Consider the following 18,158-nt stretch of genomic DNA (forward strand, 5'->3'; position numbering starts at 1 on the left):
GACAGGGTTTTGCTAAATTGCTAAATTGCCAAATTGCCAAGGCTGGGCGTGAATTTGTGATCCTCCTGCCTCAGCCTCTCAGTTAGGATTCTAGGCCTGCATGACCATACCTGACTAGGAAACTTACTTTGACCTTGTCAGGATTCCTTGTCACAATGTCTCAGGTCAGGGATGCTTTGGGGCAGGGGGCAGGAAGTGGCCTCTACATGCACATCTCCTGCCACACACACCTGATACGAGGTCTGAGGCCAGTGTTTTCTTCCACTCCTGTGTGAAGAAACAGTTTTGACACCTGCCTCTGCTTTAGCTCATGAATGACGAAGCACCAAATACTGAGTCAGTTGGCTACTTGACCTGAACTTTGACGGCTGCTTCGCAGCTCAGGCAGTGGCTGAGGTGAGGCTCCCTAGGAGCGGCATCATTTTTAACTGAGCCTTTGACAAGAGCAAGACGTGTCCAGCTCCAGGGGAATGGGAGAGATGGCTGGGTTTTCCGTGTTTGCAGCTCCAGCCTCACTTCCCCTTTCTAACAGAACTAAGAGGCGATTGGGGCGGAGTGGTACCCTGAGCCCTACTGATTGCGGGGGGATGTTCCACACTCGTCTGCCTCCTGCCACCGCTGCCGGCAGTTCAGTAGCTTGGTGAAATCTCTTGGAGCTCAGGCTTCCTCCCTGCTGTGCACACTCAACACCTGCGCTTTTGCTGGGTGGCTTCAAGGTCACTGCTCCTTTCTCTGGAAGACAGGGGTTCTTGCATTGGCTGGTCTTCGGCAGTCCCATGCATAGGTGTGATCTTTATGTTATTTTTAGTTTTCTGTTCTTACCATGGAAATGCTTTCTGGGTCTTGATATCCTAAACTGGAAGTGATCTTCCAGTATCTTTTCTTACTCTTCTTCAACCTGTTTTGTCATTCACTGCCAGAGTAATCCTTTAATTAAAAGTGCAACTGAAAGCTGGGGGAGCTGGGTGCGTTCGCACATGCTTGTAATCCCAGCACTCAGGAGGCTGAGGCAGGAGGGTTGTCATGAATTCAAGGCCAGCCTGGGCCGCATAGTGAGTTCAAGGCCAGTGAGACCTTGTCTCAAAAAAAAAAAAGTGCAGCTGATCTCATAGGTCTTTAGGTGTCACTGACCCCATGCGTCAGTAGCCACAGCCTCAGCCTCACTAGGAGTGCCTTCTGGCACTCTTCCCCGCTCTGCTGCCTGAATGTGCATTCCTTTATTTCATATGTGCTGACATACTCTTCCATCTGGGGCAAACCTCTTAGGTTCTTCTTGCCCCAGAGCATTTTATTTACATTTTTATTATTGTTTATAGTGTATTGAGGACATTTGCTTCATGTCATCCAGTTCTAATTTGAGTTCATGAGGACTTGGATGGTATCAAATTAATTTTGTGATTTTCTAAGACAAGTATGATGTCTTGGCTCTAATGCACATTACACATCTGTTCTATGGATGAATGGAGCCACACATCAAAGAACGTTGCGGATATCCAACAACTGTGGATCGCGTGCTTTGCCCCTGCCCAGTGCTAGGGCATCAAGATGGACGAGCGCAGCCCTGCTCTCCGGGACTCTTCCTTACTGTTTCATGAGTCTCATGAGTCTGTGATGTGAAGTGGCCTTTTTTTTTTTTTTTTTTTGGACTGGGAATCAAACTCAGGACCTCACACTTGCCAAGCAGCGCTTGTGCCATTGAGCTATATCCCCAGCCAGGGAAGTGGTTTTATAACACACATACAGTGTGACATTTCAGCTTTGTGATTGGGCTTCTATCCTGACCCCTCCCTAAGTCATATTCCTATGAAATGAGAATAAACTAGATGACCTGCAGAATTTAACAATGCCAATTATGCTTAGGTTTCTCAGCTCCATGGTACCTGGCGCAAAGTCTTTGAGCCCTGCTGAAGCTGGCACAGGACAAATGTGCCTTACACGCGGGGCTGGTCAGCTCCTGCCAAAGGGGATGGTAGGCAGTGATACTGAAGGCAAATTTCATTTCTGTTTTTCACTTCATTGATTTCATCATATACCTTCTCTGTACTTCAGAAGAACTCTATTTTCTTCACCTACCTTGGTCTCAAACTTTATATTCAGCTCTTCCATATTGTATATTAAATGTATTGTATAACATCTGGAGTGTAGCTCACTGGGTAGAGCATTTGCCTAGAATGTATGAGGGCCTGGGTTTGATTCTCAGTACCACAAAAACATATTTTTATCATATAAGTAATTTTACTTTATTGCTTTTAACTCTGAGAAGAAGGTGAGGGGATCATTTTTCTTTATTTTCTGAGGAAGTTGTCTTCACAGACATAGCTAGGGAGCAGTGAATTCAGACTCAGGCCCAGGTCTTGATTCCAAATCCCATCTCTCCTGTTTGCTTATCTGTCTAAGCTCCTGAATTTTACCTCCTCTTCACACAGCACATCAGGGGAATTGGCAAGGGGGTAAATGTTTAGCCCTTGACTGGGAAGTGGATGTGCACAGGGTATCCCGTGGCAGTCCTGAAGCAAAGGGTGATGAGGTCCTGCCACTGAGGAGGCAGATTTCAAGTCTTCTTCATTGTCTGCTCATAGTGCAAGAGAGGAGGCTTCTGTGGTGTGGCTGGAGTCATCAGCATGATCTGTGGTTAGTGTGGTGGTTCTCCACTGGGGCCATCTTTGCCCTCCCAGGAGCAGTGTCTGGAGACCCTTTGGGTCATAACAGGGAGATTACTGTTGTCCTCTGATAGGTAGACAGATGCTGCCAAGCACAGGGAGGTGCTCCACAGTGAAACTGTCTGGTGGCTGCTGTTGGCAGGGCTGAGGTTGAAAACCTGGGTTAGGACAGGGCACACTGAGAGTTCCACCCTCGGTATAAGATTGTTGGAGGCAGGAGGGAACTGAAGTTCTGTTACCAAAACAAGTGGAAGAGATGCCAGGCAGGAAAAAAAAAAAAAAAAAAAGCACCACAAACTAGAGCTATCATTCAGTGACTGTAAGGGTGAATTACATGTTTGAAAATGTTGGACTACTTGAGGTTTCTCAGAACTTCTAGACTTTTTTCTTGTTGTTGTCCTTTGCTTTTTTTAAAAAACGTCTTTTCCTTTTCTCAAGAATATCTTTTATTTTTATCTTTTACTAGTACAAGTTTGCAGTACATACATTTTACAATCATATTTTTTTAACTTCTAAATTTACACTTCAGAAAGATTATAGCTGGGTGTGTCCCAGCACTCTGGGAGTATGAGGCAGGACCATTGAAAGTTTAAACCCAAGCCTGGGCAATTTAGCAAGACCCTCCCTCAAAATAAAAACTTAAAAAATGGCTGGGGATGTCACTTAATCCAAAGGCACTGAGTTCTATCCCTGGTACCAAAAAAAAAAAAAGGAAAAAAAAAAAGATCCTAGGTCAGTGGTGGCGAACCTATGACACATGTGCTGCAGCACACTGTGTGTTATAATTGGAAGTTCTAAAAGTTTTACTGTTACTGTGCTAGGTGACTACTTGTTTTGCAGAGGGGATCAGGAATCAAATTTATGACCTCACGCTTGCCAGGCAGGCGCTGTGCCACTGAGCTATATCCCCAGCCCCAGATGATTGCTTTTAACAAGGGTTGAAATGAAATTTTCATGTACAGTAGCATACATAATGTGTCTTAGTCACTTTCTTGGTACTGGGACAAAATACCTCATACCCACAAGTTAAGGGAGGAGAAGTTTATTTTAGCTCACAGTTTGTAGAGGTTTCAATACATAGTTGGCTGGCTCCAAGGCAGGGTGGCATGGCAGAGGGGCCTGGCAGAGGAGAGAGAGCCCATGGTACATGCCTGTAATCCCAGCACTCGGGAGGCCCAGGCAGGAGGATCATTGCAAGTTCGAGGCCAGCCTGAGATACATGGTAAATTCAAGGCCAGCCTGAACTATAGAGTGAGACCCTGTCTCAGGAAAAAAAAAAAAAAAGCTCATGACAAGCCAGGCAGGAAGAAACAGGCATCGAGGGAGGCCACACCCCACAGTGACCCACCTCTTCCTACCAGGCTTCTCCCAACATCACACCCAGCTATAAACCAATCACAGGACTAATCCAGTGTCACAGCCATGATCCAGTCACCCCTCAGACCTCCACCTACAAACACGTGAGACTTTGAGGAGACAACTAGGTGTAAGCCATAGCATTATGTAATTAGTATTTAAATTTAATTCATAGTTTAATCTTTTGAAGGGAATTAGGAATAAAAACCTAGAAGTGAAAATACTTGACGAAAGCAAAAATTGCTAGGTGTGGTGGTGTATACCTACAATCCCAGCACTCCATAAGCCTGAGGCAGAAAGATTGTGAGTTTGAACCCAATCTGAGCAATCTAGTGACTTAGCAAGAATGTTTCTCAAAAACAAAAACAAAAACAAAAACTGAGAATGTAGCTTGATCCAAAGGACCTTGATTCATTCCTCAGAACTGCAAAAACAAATTGAAGCCAGGCCTGGTGATGCAGGCCTATAATCCCGGCACTCTGGGAGGCGGAGGCAGTATGATTGCAAGTTTAAGCTCAGCCTGGACAATTTAGTGACTCAGCAAGACCTTGTCTCAAAATAAAAAGTGGGCTTGGATGTAACTTTTTGTGAAGGCTCTGGGTTAGTCCCCAGTACCATTTTTTTAAAAAGCCAAACTGAACTAAATCAAAGCACTTTAAGGGGACTTCTAGTTTAAAGTAGAACCAAAACTTGACAGGTGTGGTATCTCATGCCTATGAACCCAGCACTCAGAAGGCTGAGGCAGGAAGATTGCCATGAATTCAAGGCCAGCCTGAATTATAGATTGATACCCTGTCTAAAAAAAAAAAGTAGACCCAAACATATTCTCTGAACTGTTTAAATTGAATATTCCTAGAACATGATTATATTCCTCAGCTGGGAAAACAATTACTCTTCGAACTGATTTAAGTAACATTTAATTTCTTACTTAGCTATGCATGATTGTAGGATGATACTTAGTAAAGAACCCTTACACTTGTCAACAACTTTGGATATTGCTAGTGTGTCAGTCTGAGGATGCTGGATCTGTGTCCTGTGTGTTCATTGGTTAGAATTTCTCTAATACTTCACCATGTTCTTTGCCTAGACAGTTACTAGTATTTAATCCAAGGACAACTAATTAATCCCATAATTTTCCTGCTATTCCTTTTAACTTTGTTCACTCTGAATATAAGCTATATGAATGTGACTCATACTTGCCTCTTTTGCTTTTATGTTTATAACACACTTTGTACCAGACTGTTTCACTACCTTGAGAGAACCTAGAAATGTTTAGAAGGTTTTTTTCTCTCCCTGTCAGACATGGTGGCTTTGGGGCCAGCTGTCACAGGGATCTGCTACCAGGTCTCCAAGTTACATGGTTTGGATGAGCCTCTCGCTATGACCCTTCACCCGAAAGCCTTGTGAGTCCCCTCATCCAGAGTGTCATTTCAGGTGAACCACTGTCTACCAGAGAAGATAGTGGTGTACCGTGATGGAGTGTCTGACGGCCAGCTAAAGACAGTTGCCAACTATGAAATTCCTCAGCTACAAAAGTGTTTTGAATCTTTTGAGAATTACCAGCCCAAGATGGTGGTGTTTGTAGTTCAGAAGAAAATCAGCACCAATCTGTACCTGGCTGCTGCTGAGCACTTTGTGACTCCCTTGCCTGGAACTGTGGTAGATCACACGATAACAAGTTGTGAGTGGTAAGTGGGCAAGAAAGGTGGTATTAAAGATGAATGCATTGGAGATGTAATCTATTTCCTGGTATTGGAATAGGGAAGTTTGCTGGAGAAGTGTGGAAGGGAATCCTCAGAGTCTACTATTAAAACCTTAAAATTTTATTTAAAAAGTATAATGGTGAACAAAGGTTTTACCTCTTAAGTATAAAATATTGAAGGTAACGTCCTCTTCCTAAAATAGTGTGTATGTAACCTTCCACACACAGATAAGGTAGTTTCAGTAGCTTAATGGGCCAGGTGTGGTGGCACACACCTGTAATCCCAGCCCTTGGGAGGCTGATGTAGGAAGACTGCCTTGAGTTTGAGACCAGCCTAGGCTACGTAGTGAGACTCTGCCTCAAACAAGCTAAACCTAAGCCTAATGAGTGGATATCTAAGTGCTAATCCTGCTTTGGTCCCTGTATGTCCTTGATCCAGCCACTTACCTCTCTGAGCCCTAGATGAAGAATCTGGAATGATTTCCAAGATCCTTTCTGGCTCTGTCTTTCTAAATCCAGCCATATCACTAATTGGTCCTTCTTTCTAGGGTGGATTTCTACCTTCTTGCACATCATGTACGGCAGGGCTGTGGCATCCCTACACATTACATCTGTGTTTTCAACACTGCAAACCTGAGCCCTGATCATATGCAGAGGTGAGCTGATCAGCAGTTTGCTCTTTCTCACTCTTAATTCTGACCAGGCAGCTAAGGTGGAGTCACTACCTACCCGAGATATATTTACCCTTGGGCTTTCTTATACTTTTGACAGTAATGGTATCTTTTTGAAGAGTGATTGGTAATCTTCGTTTTACATTAAAATTACTTGAAGAACTTTAAAACACATGGTACTTCTTTAATCCTAGCACTGGAAAGGCTGAGGCAGAAAGATCACAAATTCGAGCCTTGCCTGAACTACATAGCAAGATCTTATCTCTAAACAAAACAAAACTAAAAAGCTGGGCATGGTTGCACAGCTGTAATCATAGCACTTAGGAGACCGAGGCAGGAGGATCCTGAGTCTGAGCCCAATCTGGGCTACACAGCAAGTGCAAGGCTGTCCTGGACTACATAGAATGGCCAAAAAGAAAGGGAAAAGAACTGTTGCTGTTAGCCTCTACTACCTATTACTTTAAGCATTTTATGTATGTATATGTGTATGTACATATTTTTAAAAGACAGGGTCTTGATATGTTGCCCAGGTTGGTCTTGAACTCCTGACTAAAGCAGTCTACCTGCCTCAACCTCTTGAGTCACTGGAACTATAGGTACGTGCCACCATGCCTGGGTGGCATTCCATATTTTTAAAATTGCTCCATAGTGAGACTCTGTCACAAAAAAAAAAAGCGAAAGAAAGAAAAGGAGGAAGAAAAAGAAAAGAAAAAAAAAGACAGCCTGGTGTGGTGGCACACACCTGTAATCCCACCACTTGGGAGGCTGAGGCAGGAGGATCATTGCAAATTTGAGTCCACCCTGGGCTACATAGTATGTTCAAGGACAGCCAGAACTACATAGCAAGACTGTCTAATTAATTAATTAACTAATTAATTTTTTAAAAGGCTGCAAATGATTATAACATAGAGCCAGATTTGAGACCCTATTTGCTTGAATTCAGATTATGTGCACACTCTGCTGCCTTTTCTTCATTTTTTTTTTTCTTTTTGCAGTACTGATGATTAAACCCAGGGCCTTGACACCGAGCTACATCTCCAGCCCTTTTTTATTTTTTATTTTGAGATAGGGTCTTGCTAAATCACTAAATTACCCAGGCTGGGTGTGAATTTATCATCCTCCAGCCTTTGCCTCCCAGAGAGTGCTGGGATTACAGGTGTGTGCCACCATGCCTGGCTTCTACAGCCTTTCTTGTAGATAAAAAAGAAAAAAAGGATTTTTCTTCATGCTGTTTCCTTGTATTAGTAAAATAGCAAGATGGTGCCTAAAATGAGAGGATTTACCCACATCCTCTAACTTACTAATCGTGGGAATAGGAACAGTTCCATGTAAAAACAATAATTCCCACCAGAGTCATCTTGTATTCCTGATACAAGTGTGTGTGCTGTGTCCCTAACGTGCATAGTCACACCCTGACTTGGAGGTGTAGGGTGCAAATGATCACATTTCTTCTTGGCCTACAGGCTGACCTTCAAACTGTGCCACCTGTACTGGAACTGGCCTGGCACCATCCGAGTACCAGCCCCTTGCAAGTATGCCCACAAGCTCGCCTTCCTGTCAGGACAGATCTTGCATCACGAGCCGGCCATCCAGCTGTGTGAGAATCTGTTCTTCCTGTGACTGTGTGGCCTGGACCTAGGCTGGCAAGGAGCAATTGGACTTCTCACCTCAGTTGTGACTCTTGAGGGACCAGCAGACATGGAAATGGGGTTTTGTGTTGGTGTTTTTCCTTTCTCCTACCCTTAGAGTAAGATTACTTTTTTTCTTTTAAGCCTGGTATCACCAAGAAACAAGCTTTAAAGTGCTAGCTAGAAATTGCCTTGATGCCTTTGTACGGTAAATGGCAGTAGTGCCGCTACCGTGAGGTAGTGCGGTGAGGCTGATGAAACACTAGGAGCCCTGCAAGGGCAGGGCACGTAGCTCCGTGGTGGAGTGTACCTAGCAGTGGAGCCCTGCATTCAATCCCCAGCACTGAAAAGGAAAAAAAAAAAAAAAAAAAAAAAGCCTCCAAAGCCAACATGAGCTGTAGAAACCTGCAGAAGCAGCAGTTATACCTAGAAGCGGTGTTTAAGTAGTTCCCATTTCTGCTGCCAGAGGTGATAATGAAGTCACTGCATGTTTCTTAAAGTTGTTACTTTATTTGGGCAGCTGGGAAAGGTGAAAGAGAAGCCTGTGAAGCAGAGTTTTTTGGAGGTATTGCTGTTGCTGGCAGGTTGAAAGGCAGGTGGTAGAACCAAACATGCCATGGTCAGGCCCTTGGTGCCAGAATCTTCCCTGGGGACTGAATTTACAACTCCTGTGATGTGAGCTGGGTGCCTCACAGCTGTTCCTGGGCTTTCTTTTGAGAGAGTTCAGTTGAAGTTTTTTCTATACCTTTCAGTTACTTTACAAAATACAACATTGCTTTCTTGTTCCCCACAATGCACCCACATGCACACACATACATACACCTTTGCTCTTTATGACTGATCTTCCAGAAGGTCTAATTGTTAAAATAACAACAGTGGAAAGAACTCAGCAGCTAAGAAAGTTGTGGAAGGGGTGTGAGTTTTTATTGAACCTTCCTCCCAGGTCCCTGGCCCTCATTTCTGTGTGTGTTTTTTTTTTTGTAATGGGAGTACTCATTTCTCTTGCACAAGAGCTTCTTCCCGCTACAGGCTCACTTGCTCAGAATTTTTTGGAATCCCAGTGAAAATTTCCGGAAGTCTATTTGGAAAATGGGGCACGCTTACCAACGTCCAGCATTACAGTCTGGGAAGTTGTCACGCTGCCTGTGAGCTTCATTGTTTGGCTAATGCAGTGGCTTTCTGTGTGTGTTTTTTCTCTCACTGTTTTAAAATGGTCCTGTCCTTTCAGCTCAGTTCCATGCTATCTTGCTTTACTAGGTTTTAAAACGCAGTTTTATCCTTTCAAATTTGTATTTTTCTAACGACGGTAGTCATTTATTTATTGCTGTGATGGAAAGGAGAGGACAGGGCAGATGTACCATTTTTACACAACAATGCATGAGTCTCTGTTCTGTAAAGCTCCTTAAGAGAAGCAGTGGGGCTGTTGGTACAGCTCAGTGGAAGAGCGCTTGCCTAGCATGGCAGTTCCCAGAACTGCCAAGGGGAGAGAAGAAAGAGGCCAGGAGAACTTTTAGTCTGTGGCATCTCCCAGAGGCTGGGAAGGGATGAGCACTGATGGTCCTCAATTGCAACTGTGGTTTCATTTGGAGCCCCTGACATGGGGTGCAGCTGAAACCTGGAATTTCTTTATTTATTTTTCGGGGCGGGGGGGGTTGTTTTTTTTTTTCCGGTATCGGGAATTGAACTCACGACCTCCCTCTTGCCAGGCAGGCACTATGCCACTGAGCTAAATCCCCAGCCCCTGAAACCCGAATTTAAAAGCCACAGAATCAAACACATTGAACCATTGGTCTCTGGCTGAAAAGATCAGTTTCCTAATTTTATCTGGAAACATTGTGAGTTTCTCTTTTGAAGTTGGATTTCCTAATGTTCTTCTTCTCTTAAGTAATGAGAACAAATACTTGAATATCAAAATATCTTCACTTTTTACCCTGGTGTTCTTGCTTTGTTTTTCAATTGTAATCCAAATGATTGGGTCATGGGTGAGAAATAAAAACAGATTGTATAAATGTACATTGTGTCTGAAATAGTACCATTTCTATATTACATGGAGACTTCTTTTCCTTCAGATAGCAGCACACTTAGAATTACTCATTTATTATTCTGCATGCAGGAGATAGCATGAGTGTTAGCAGTCTCACTTCTGGACAAATGAGGCTTTCATTTCATGTGTGTGTTCGTGTTTGACTTGGTTTAGATCTCTTCCCATCAGTTTGTGTTAGCCCAGGAGACAGTCAGAGAGCCCATTTCCAAGCGTGGCCTCCTCACCCTTTATTAAATGCTTGTCCTTCCCTACATATGCTCTGTCTGGTCTGCAACCCTAGAAACATTGTCCCCAAACTCCCCAGTTGCTCACTTCACCACCACACCCCTTTAAAACACCAAATTTTTTTCTGTTTATTTAGAAAATCCATTTTCAAATGATGCAGTGCTTCTTGAATTCATTCGAGAAAGGTCTTAATCTCTATACAGTATGTTACAGGGCCCTTCTTTACTTGGGCAGTGTTTTGTTAAATGATGTGCAAAAGGAAGGAATTTTAGAAATGTCTAGCTCTTTACACTGAAAACCTTAAAAGTTTGGGGCCTGAAATTAAATTCTCTGAGATGTGGAAATATTGAAGCAGAACCTACAGTATTTTCTTTTTCTAGCTCTACACATAGCCTTATCAGAGTTTCTTAGTAACTTTTCCTGTCTAGATATTCTTTGTCTTTTCAAAAAAACAAGGAAAATCAAGAGACTGAGATGACAGACCACAGATTTGGAGAACATACTTGGAAAACACATATCTGATAAAGTACTGTTATCCAAAATACACAAAGAATTCTTGAAAACATAGAGGCTGGGAGTGTAGCTCAGTGCTAAAGCACATGCTTAGCACACATGAGACCCTGTGTTCAATCTGTAGCACAAAGAACAAAAAAATCTACAAACACAAGCTTAAGAAGAAAACTAACAACTAAAAACTGCCTAACAAACTTGAAGAGACACATCACAAAGGAGGCATATGGGTAGCAAATGGGCATATGAAAAGTTGCCCAGTATCGTCTGTCCTTGGGGAAATACAGATGAAGAAGTGAGGTTCCCCCACATTCCTGTTAGTTTTGGCAAAGGCCAAAAGATCAAAATACCAAATGCTTTTGAGGATGTGGAGCAAAAAGAGAACTAATACTGTGGGAATATAAGATGGTGCAGCCATTTGAGAATACAGCTTGGCAGCTAATTAAACATGAGCTGTGGTCAGAGGTATAACTCAGTGGTAGGAGCATATGTTTAGCATGTGAGAAGCACTAGGTTCAATCCTCAGCACCAAGACAACCAACCTAATAGAATGTTACAGTTCAGCAGTCACACTCATTGGCATTTACCCAAAGGAAGTAAAAACTTACACAAATACCTAAGCACAGATGTTTATAACAGCTTCCCTCATAATTGCAAAACTTAGAAGCAGCAAGATGTCCTTCAGTAGCTGAGTAGATAAATAACCTGTCAGGCATCCACTCAGTGAGAAATTATTCAGTGCTAAAAAGAAATGAGGTATGAGGTCATAAAAAGACATGGAAGAACTTGAAATGCAAATTACTAAGTATAAGAGGCCAGTCTGGAAAGATTGCATAATATATGATTCCAACATAAGACATTCTGGAAAAGGCAAAACTGGAGACAGTAAGGACCAAGGGCTGGGGAGATGGAGCCGAATAGGTAGATCATAGAGGAATTTTAGGGCAGTGCAACCATTGACTGTAATGCTGCAATAGTGAATACATGTTATGACTATGAAAACCCACAGAATATCCTACACCAAGAGTGACCCCAAATATAAACTATGGATAATAATGTGTTCATTTAGCTTCAGCAGTTGTTACAAACGGACCACCCTGGGGGGATGTCAGTAGTGGGGAAGGCCAGGGGTAAATGGGAAGCTTCTACACCAGTGATGGTGAACCTTTTAGAGACGAGTGGCCACACTGCAACCTGCCAGCCAGGGGTGGTGGCGCACGCCTGTAATTCCAGCATTCGGGGGGCAGAGGCGGGAGGATCACCGTGAGTTCTAGGGCAGCTTGGACTACATGGTGAGCTCAAGACCAGCCTGAGCTACACAGCGAGATCTGTCTCAAAAAACAAAACAAAACAAACAAACTGCAGTCTAAAATGCACTTATTTATTGCAAAGTGCCAACACTGCAACTAAACCTGAATACTGAGGTTTTAGTTTAGCAAAAACCCACAGATTACCACTGTTCTGTACATTCTGCTCAGTTTTGCTAGGGACCTATAACTGCTCTTAAAAAGTATATTTTTTAAAAAGTGAGACTCTTGGCAACATGGCAGACTGAGCTGACCACTCTGAAAAATTTTGGCCATGACAGGTTTTTGGGGTGTTTGTTTTTAATAGAAGGTCTCAATATATTGTTCAGGCTAGTCTTGAAATCCTGGGCTCCAGTGATCCTCCTGACTCAGCCTCCTGAGTCACTGGGATTGCAGGTACACGAGACCATACCCATTTTACCCAAAATAGAAAAAATATGTATTCCTATGTAACTAAACTGGGGGGAGAGGAAGAAGGTATAGAAAGAAGAGAAGGAGCTGGGAAGGAAAGAGGAAGGATAATAGCCAGGTACAAGAAGGGGAAGCCACAGAGGTCGTAGTTGGTACTCATACAGCTCTCAGGTTTAGGGGCAAAATGCAGGTGTAGGAGGTCTTTCATCACAGGTAAGAACAGGAGATGTGGCGTCAGATCCTATGAGGTATGGGATTGCTGGAGTTAAGTCTCCTGGATGCAGGAACCTGGAAAGGTTCAGTTGGAAACTAGAAAGGGACTAGAAATTGCTGCCAGCTGTCCTGGGTTAGCAGCAGGGAAGCTTGCTGGTTGTCTTGTTTTATCTGAGACAGCATCTTGCCCGCCATATAGCTTAGGATGGTCTTGAACTCACAGCAGTCCTCCGAAGTGCTGGGATTATACCTGATGAAAACTTGGTGTTTGAACAGGGATGTAGCTATGGATAGATATAAAGGCAGTGATGAGAAATCCCCAAGCTAGGGCCAGGTGTATGTAGTTCAAATTTTTATGCTCGACATGCTGAAAGCTCAAGCTGAAAAAACAACACAGGATTAACCTGGATGGGTGCAAGCAGCTGAGCTCAGCAGAAACCAAGGCAGCCAATTGGACTGCAGCACAGAGAGGTGAAAACGACCCCTGGGAGAGAGTGCAAGTGAAAGAGGGTGATGTGTTGAAGAGAAGTTCCTGTAGATTAAAATACAATGGGTGCCGGGGATATAGCTCAGGTGCAGCACCTGCCTGGCAAGCTTGAGGTCATAAGTTCGATTCCCAGTACCAAAAAAGAAAATGGATGACAATATGGCAGATACAGTCAGCGTCTTCTAGACCTAAAGTCAGATAGGAATCATCTAACTGGAGGAACTCATGGAGGGGAAAAACAATTCCACTATTAGCGATACCCTGCTAAAGCACAAGAAAACCAAAGGTAGAACCTTAAAACAATCAGAAGTGAAAAGAGATAATTTGGCCAGGCATAATCCCAGCATGTGGGAGGCTGAGGCAGGTAGATCGCTTCCAGTTTGAGGCCAGCCTTGCTACACAGTAAGTCCAAGGCCAACCTGAACTGCACAGGGAGACCCTGTCTCAAAAAAAAAGAGATGGCCTAAAAAGAAAGTAGTCAACAATTCATGAAGCATAGTAGATATTTTAAGGTAAAAGGAATAATAATAATTTTAAAATGCAAGTGTAGCCAAGCAAAGTGGTGAATGCCTGTAATCCTAGCACTTGGGAGGCTGAGGCAAGAGGATTTCCGTGAGTTCAAGGCCAGCCTGAACTACATAGTGAGACCTTGTCTCCAAAAAACCAGACCAAAACAAAAAAAGCAACTGTCAGCTTGGAATGGTATTCCCAGCCAAGCATTCATTCATTCATTCAAAGATGAGAACAAAAATATTTTTATTTTTTTATTTTGTGCCGTACTAGGATTGAATCCAAGGCCTTCACACTGAGCTGCATTCCTACCCCTTTTCATTTTTTATTTTGAGATGGGATCTTCCTAAATTACCCAGGCTGGCCCAAACTCTCTAGCCTGCCTTAGCTTCCCTAGTGCTAGAATTATAGGCGTGCACCACCATACCCATCTCTGGTCTTTATTTTTAAAATATTATTACTTAGCCAGGCATAGGGGTGCATACCTATAGTCCCAGCACTCTGGGAGGCTGAGGCAGGAGAACCACAAGTTTGAGACCAGCCTGGGCTACCATCGTGTGTGTTCAAGGCCAACCTGGACTATATAGTGACAGTTTGTCTCAAAAAACCCCCCCCCAAAAAAAATCAAAGAAGAAACTAATTAAACAACTTTCCATTTATGGAACCAGGCATGGTGGCACATGCCAGTAATCTCAGCATTTGAAAGGCTGAGGCAGGAAGAGCACAAGTTCAACACCATCTTGGGTTATATAGTGAATTCAAGGCCAGCCTGAACTGCATAGTGAGATCCTGTCTCAAAAAACAAAACAGTAACAACAAAAAAAGGACTATTCGTGAAAAGCTAGAGAAAAACTTCTTAAAATAAGATGGTTCTTTGAAAAAATTAACAAAATGAGTAGACCTTTAGTTACACTTGTTCAGAAAAAAGAGGGCTCATATTACTACAATGGCAGGAGGTAGGGTGAGGGTTATGAAGGTGTACCATGAACAAATGCCAGTGAAGAGTTACTTCCCTTGGTGGTCTTTTTGGTGTGCACACCCACAGGACAGTAACAGAACCGATTCTCAGAGCTTCTCATGATGTTCTAACCCTTTCGCTGACAGTGTAGTGTGCTGGCACATGAGCCCTAGGCTCTGATATTGGATGGAAGAGGACCTTCACGTTCCCTCTGACTCTTAAATTTGTTATGCCTTACCAAAGCAGCAAATCCATTTTTTTCCCCTAAGAAAATACCAGAGAAGCCTGGTCGGGGTGTAGAAAATTGCAGTTTTAGGTGCACACCTGTAATCCCAGCACGCAGGGAGGCTGAGGCAGGAGGATCGTTGCAAGTTCGAGGCCAGCCTGGGCTGCAAAGTGAGCTCAAGGCCAGCCTGAATTGCACAGTGAGACCTTGTCTCAAAAAGACAAAAAAAAAAAAAAGAAAATTGTGGTCTCCTGGAGAAGCCCACCTTGACCATGAGCTGGGGAGGGCTGGCGAAAGAGAATTTGTGGCCCATCTTGCTCCTCAAATTGCCCCCTGGTCAATACAGGCTACCCAGGAAACTGTGCTCTTTCGAGTTCATAGCCCTCCCCAGTTACGCACGGGTGGAGTTTTGGCTTCTTTTGAAAGGTGGGTTTTTCCCTTTGGCAGAGGTGGGTGTGGTCTCTGGTCAGAAAGGAAACAGCAGGAGGGAAATGTCAGATTTTTGGGCCCAGTTCCCCTGCGTGTTGCCCAACACCAAACTTTTAGTGAACTGGCTGTACGTTCATCCAACACGTAGTTACTGAGAATCGCTTGTGTGCAAGATGTTACCTTAGGGCTTACAGCTTCGTCTGGAAACCTTTTGTAATCAAGAGAGATTAAGATCTAATAAAGTTAGAGATAGAAATGAAATACTTTGAAGGAAAAACATAAGGACTGTATACCAAATTCATTCTGTAGGTCAAACCCAATAACGGTCATGTAATCAGTATGGTGAGTTTGTGATTTGTCACTACTTTTAAAAACGGAATTCTAAATCGTCACTGTGTTGTATAGATACATACACTGGTATTAGAACTTTTTTCTTTTTTTTGGCGGGGGTGGGGGGCGGGGAACGGACTGGGAATTGAACTCATGACCTCAGGCTTGCCAGGCAAGCACTTGTGCTGCTGAGCTATATCCCTGGCCCCCTAGAACTTTTTTTTTTTGAGGTGCTAAGGATCAAAGCCAGGGCCCCTCACATGCTAAGCAAGCATTCTACCATTAGGCTATACTGCCAGTCCCCATTTTGTGAAATTTTTGCTTACTATATTATTTTTTTACTGGCATTATTACTACTATTATTATTATTTTCTTTGTTTTGGGGGTACAGGATCTCAGTATGTAGGTCTGTCTGGCCTTGAACTCACCATATAGCCCAGGCTGGCCTCCGACTACAGCAATCTTCCTGCCTCAGCTTCCAGAGTGCTGGGATTATGACACATAGCATATTAATATTTTTAAATGGGAGCCAGACATGGTGGTATATGCATGTAATTCCACCATCTGGGAGGCTGAGGCGGGAAGACTGCAAGTTCAAGCCCAGCTTGGGCAGCTTAGTGAGACCCTGTCTCAAAATAAAAAGGGGTAATATGAAGGTCCTGGATTCAGTCCCCAGTAACACACACGCACACACACACACACACACACACACACACACACACACACACACACGACTGGAGAGTTGGAATTCCGACACACACACACACCTGGAGAGTTTGGGGTAATTAGAGGAGGTGGGAAGGGCATGTTAAGGGAAAGATGAGAGTTTTGGGGCCCCAAACTGGCCCTAGGTATGAGGCACAGCACTGCCAGTGACAGTAGTTAGCCAGGGTACTCCTAAAGGGTTTCGTGTGGGGGTAGGCGTGGAGACTTACGGGGCTTTTGATCTTGAGCTGTGTTAATAATTAATTGTATTCCCGCGCAGTTCCTCACGGATTACCGATAGCTTATCAGCTTTGGGTGCCCATGTGGACTTTGGCGGCTCCACATTTACTCTGGGTGCAAACAAGTGAGACTGCCTGGCAGGCCCCGCGGAGGGGCGCCTCAGCCTTCCTGCCTCCGCACCCATATTTTGAGCAGTGTCTTTGACAGAAGCCGGTGCTCCTAGATGGAGCATTGACAGCTAGCCCAGAAAAGCCGGGGGGGCCACTCTGGGACCCCACTTTTAGGGAGAAACTAACACTCCTTTGGGATGTGCACTTCACACTGTTCTGAGCTGTGCGTATTTGAGCATTTTGCTTGACTTTATGCCTGGGTGGGCTTTTGATTTCTTTTCCACTACCCAAGCAAGGGCCTGACAGGGACTGACCTTCGCTGACGGCCCACTGCACTTCCGGATTAGAGTCCCCCGTGGATGACATAATGTCTGCAAAACCCTGGGAGTTGAACCCAGAAAGGTAAATAGAAAGGGTTATTACAAAGATGAAGGGGCTCTGGGGGAAACTGTGCCAGAGATATCATTACCTTAGAATTACTTGGAAAATAAATGAGAGGACTATCCTGGCTCTCCCCTAGACCCACTGGAGTGTGGTAATAACAGGGTAAGGATAATTGAATTTTAAAAGAATTCAGGCGCAGCTAGTCTCTTCCAGAGAGACCGGAACAATCTGGCCCAGCGTCAGCGCTTTCTCCCCCTCTCTCCCGGCTCTGAGCGCGCGGGCTCCTTCCTGCCACCTGCTCGGGGACAGCCCGCTTCCTTTCCCCCTTCAGCCCCGCCTCCACGGGTGTGTTCGCACAAAAGACTCGCTTGGAGTGGGATGTTGTCTCCCTTCTCCGCGCAAATTCAGCGACTCCGGGTAGCCGCTGGGCACGGGTCGTTGTGCCAGAACTGCGGTCCTAACTGGCCGCAGTTCCTCTAGGAGCCCCTCCCCTGGGTCTCCCAGCCCCGGGTGGCAGCTACAGAGGAAATAATCCTAACATCCAGCAGGACACAACAATGGGGATTTGATGGGTAGTTTATTTTCTCAAGCAATTTGCATTTGCGAGGCCTGATATCCATATCAACAGGCCCATCCCACATCGGAAGAGACTCCCGGCTCTTTCCTCGCGCCAATAGCGCGTGTTCGGGTTAACAGGCGCCGCTCCTAAGGAGTCTACTTAGGGGACGTGGAGAGAAACGTAGTTTGAAAAGCAAATATAATATGGTTTATTTGGAACTAGAACAGGACATTTTGGTACTTTTGGCTGGTGGAAGTATGCAGAAGAAACCGTCCACGTGGCTGCCCCTCCTACAGTACATTTCGGAGTCGGGAGGGAAACGTTTAAAAGGAACGCGCACGTGCCAGCCGGGGCGCCCGCTCCTCCGACAGAGCGCGTGGAGGTGAGCAGCGCGCCCCACGTAGGAGAAGGTGCAACGGGAGGTTTCCAGGGAGAGAGGCGCCTGCGCGGCCTCGCCACTCCGGGATGCAAAGCGAGCGCAGGCCGGGGGACC

At 44.5% G+C, this 18,158-nt stretch overlaps 1 protein-coding gene across 2 annotated transcripts in view; it reads left to right on the forward strand.

The window, feature by feature from the left end:
• Piwil2 (piwi-like RNA-mediated gene silencing 2) overlaps positions 1 to 10,030 on the forward strand; it is an 81,805-nt gene extending 71,775 nt beyond the window's left edge. Inside the window, exons 22-24 of one of the 2 annotated variants that reach the window (XM_005373656.2) lie at positions 5,451 to 5,704; positions 6,267 to 6,374; positions 7,853 to 10,030. In XM_005373656.2, the coding sequence (XP_005373713.1) occupies positions 5,451 to 5,704; positions 6,267 to 6,374; positions 7,853 to 8,009 (519 nt within the window). In that variant the 3' untranslated portion in view covers positions 8,010 to 10,030. The remainder of the gene's footprint in view (positions 1 to 5,450; positions 5,705 to 6,266; positions 6,375 to 7,852) is intronic. The other variant, XM_013513815.1, reaches the window with a different exon arrangement.
• Positions 10,031 to 18,158: the final 8,128 nt, after the last annotated feature.

Source organism: Chinchilla lanigera, unplaced genomic scaffold (genome assembly GCF_000276665.1).
Source record: "Chinchilla lanigera isolate Chin_1 unplaced genomic scaffold, ChiLan1.0 scaffold00002, whole genome shotgun sequence".
NCBI lineage: Eukaryota > Metazoa > Chordata > Mammalia > Rodentia > Chinchillidae > Chinchilla > Chinchilla lanigera.